Source organism: Eupeodes corollae, chromosome 1 (genome assembly GCF_945859685.1).
Source record: "Eupeodes corollae chromosome 1, idEupCoro1.1, whole genome shotgun sequence".
Classification (NCBI taxonomy): Eukaryota; Metazoa; Arthropoda; class Insecta; order Diptera; family Syrphidae; genus Eupeodes; species Eupeodes corollae.
The window spans coordinates 13604064-13607164 of record NC_079147.1 but is presented as its reverse complement, the minus strand read 5'-3'; the positions used below and the strand labels follow the sequence as shown (position 1 = coordinate 13607164).

Sequence of the window (3101 nt, the reverse complement as noted above, 5' to 3'; positions counted from 1 at the left end):
TCGTCCATGTCTAAATTTCCTAATGTAATTCGCTTGAAAGAATTTCTTTATAAGAGATTTTTGATAAGTTACCGGATCTTCTGAACGGTTTCATTTAACCAATCAGTCGACATTTTCGTTTCGGTGTGTGGATTGTGGAACACAATTGAGCCAGGTGGTACCGAATGTCAAGTGTCATTTTTGTTTCCTTCATTCATTTTCGCACATAACCATAAAATAGTCAACAAAACTCCCTAGTGCACAGGTGAAAATTCTATACACCACGGTGCGGTGCCCTGCATTGGTGTTTGGCGAGTCCCTCACGGGCCGATTACTTGGCGGGCGGTGCGGATGGTAAACTCGTCACATTGCTCCATCCTTAGGACTCTGGCTCCTGCTGAGTTCTGGTCTAGGTTTAAAAGGGGCCAAACGGTCCACGTGGATGACTCTTGTTTTTTTACTGCCCTTGCACTGGATCCGGTACACCAATTCAGATAGCGGCGATATGATTCGAATTGGGCTCTCCAAGTCACTCTGTAGCTTAGGCGATATCCCTCTTCTGCGTTTTGGATTGTAGAACCATGCTTCTTCACCTGCAAGAAAATGAATTGGGAGTTTTTTAATATCGTACCTAGTTTTCATTGAGTCTGCCGCTAAGTTTAGATTCTTGCGAACAATTGCATGTGATTTTTGCAAACGTTGTCTCAATTCCAGTGCATAAATAGGAGGGCCCAAGTCTGTGGTGTTAGGGGAGCCAAAAGCAAGATCTACTGGAAGCTTAACTTCTCGTCCAAGGTTAAGGTATGCCGGTGAGAAATCTGTTGCTTCATGTTCTGCGGAGCGATAAGCAAGGAGGGCTGTTTGAAGATGGAGGTCCCAATTTCTTTGCTGGCTATCGACGTATTTAGCAAGATAGTCTAACAGTGTTCGATTAAACCTCTCCACCATACCATCCGATTGTGGGTTTAGGGGGGTCGTCTTGGCCTTCTCTACACCCAGCACCTTAAGTGAGGCTTGGAATACTTCAGATTCAAAATTGTGTCCTTGATCGGAGTGTATGCGTTCGAATGGGCATTCTGGTCGGCTTGGCTGAAGGGTTCCACGCGTTTTTGTTGGGGGCTACGCCGAGAGTCACAGGTCTGACAAGTCAGGCACCATACTTTAACATCTAATGTTCGTCCAACCCAAAAATACCGTGATTTGACTTTTGACAGTGTCTTCTTTTGACCTAAGTGGCCACCACTGGAGCTGTCGTGTAGTGAAGCAAGTATTGCTGGAACGCAAGCTTTTGGACCACTATGAGTTTGTTACTTTGACCTGGTTTCTCCTGGTGGCCTCGGCGTTCAAAACGGGACGTCATTTCTTGGGCAGTACGCAGAGCTTCTTGTAAGATCTTGGGCCGTCCAACAGCAACAAAGTTTTGGATTTGTTAGTCTCGGATACCATCAATGAATTGGCTCAACACTATCTATTTCACTACCTTTTCAGCTCCCCCTGGAAATGCGGACGCCGCCAGCCGCTGCAAATGGATCGCAAACTCAGCCAACGATTCTTTAGGGCGCTAAAAGCGGTTTCGAAGAAGTCAAGACTTCGTCTACATAGGCTCCGCTGTTAACGCAGAAAACAACACCAGCGCTGAGATCAAATCAAGAATAACTCTTGCTAACCGCTGTTGCTTTGGGTTATGAAAGCAATTGAGGGGTAAAGTCCTCTCTCGAAGGACCAAGGTGTCGTTATATAAGACCCTTATTATCCCTGTCCTTCTATACGGTGCAGAAGTATGGACTATGACAAAAGCGGATGAAAGCACCTTGGGTCGGTTCGAGAGAAAAGTTCTTTGTGTGATCTACGATCCCGTATGCATCGTAGGGGAGTGGAGGAGAAGATGGAACGACGAGCTATACGGATTGTACAGCGATATAGACTTAACCAAAAGGGTAAAATTCCAACGACTAAGATGGCTTGGTCCCGTAGAGTGCATGAAAACAAATGCTTCAGCCCGAAAAGTTTTCTAATCCACACCCACAGGACAGCGCAGTAGAGGAAGACACGGATAAGGTGGGGCGCATACGTGGAAAGTGGCCTCACCCAACTTGGAGAGCGAAACTGGAGACATCTATAGACCAAGCTAGATGGAGAAGTTTTATGGGTGACGCCCTAGTTCACACAGGACTGTAGTGCCACCTTAAGTAAGTAAGTAAGTTAGGAATTTATTGCAATGGGTCGATTTGTAAAATTGAAAATTTTGACATTTTTCGACGTTTCAAGGTCCCTAGAGTCGAAATAAAATATTTTTAGAAAGATGTCCGTACGTTCTCGACGTTTTTTTTTTTCGTCGCCCATAGCTCAGGAACCAGTAGAGATATCGACTTGAAATAAATTTTGTTATAGAGATAAAAAGGCAAGAATATACAAAAACGGCTCTCAAGAAAATTACGTGGATTGTTTTTTAGCATAGCAGTTTAAAAAAATTAGAACATTTTGGTTAACCCTAAATATCTTATGAACCAAAAACCCTAGAGACTTGATATAAATTTTATATAATATATTGTAACGTAATACCAAACCAGTATTATTTTTGATAAAAAAAACAATTAACGGTTATTTTTATAAATAAAAAAAACTGAAAGAAATGTGTCACCTCGAAAATTTTACGAATAGAAAATGATTTTATATCCAAAATAATTTTGTGCAGTGAAAAATAAAGTTTTTAACATCTGGTAAGATTTTGAAAAAAAATCGAATCGACAGTTTCTTTTATAAAAAAATAAAAACATTACTCAAAGTTAGTTAAATTTGAATTTCGACTCAAATATATTTTCAAAAATTTAAGATTATGGCTTTCAAATAATTTTATCTTATAAGAAAAATATTGCGAATTGACAGTTTTTTTACAATAAATAAAAACTTAACAGAAATTTTAACAAAAGTTGGTGAAAATTGATTTCCGAATCAAATATCTTGTCAAAAATTAAAAATATTGTCTTCAAACTTTTTTTATTTCACAGAAAATATTGTTTCTGATACTCAGTAGTTTTTTGTTTATAAAAATCCAACAGTCCGTTTTTTCATAAAAAAATAAAAAAAAAAAAATAAAATTTGGTAAAAATTGTTCGGTTCTT

General features: G+C 39.7%; 1 protein-coding gene across 1 annotated transcript; it reads right to left on the bottom strand.

Moving 5' to 3' along the window:
* Positions 1 to 342: 342 nt before the first annotated feature.
* Positions 343 to 927, bottom strand: LOC129944228 (uncharacterized). Its single transcript, XM_056053570.1, has one exon. It carries the CDS (start codon positions 925 to 927, stop codon positions 343 to 345), a length of 585 nt encoding a protein of 194 aa, XP_055909545.1.
* Positions 928 to 3101: the final 2174 nt, after the last annotated feature.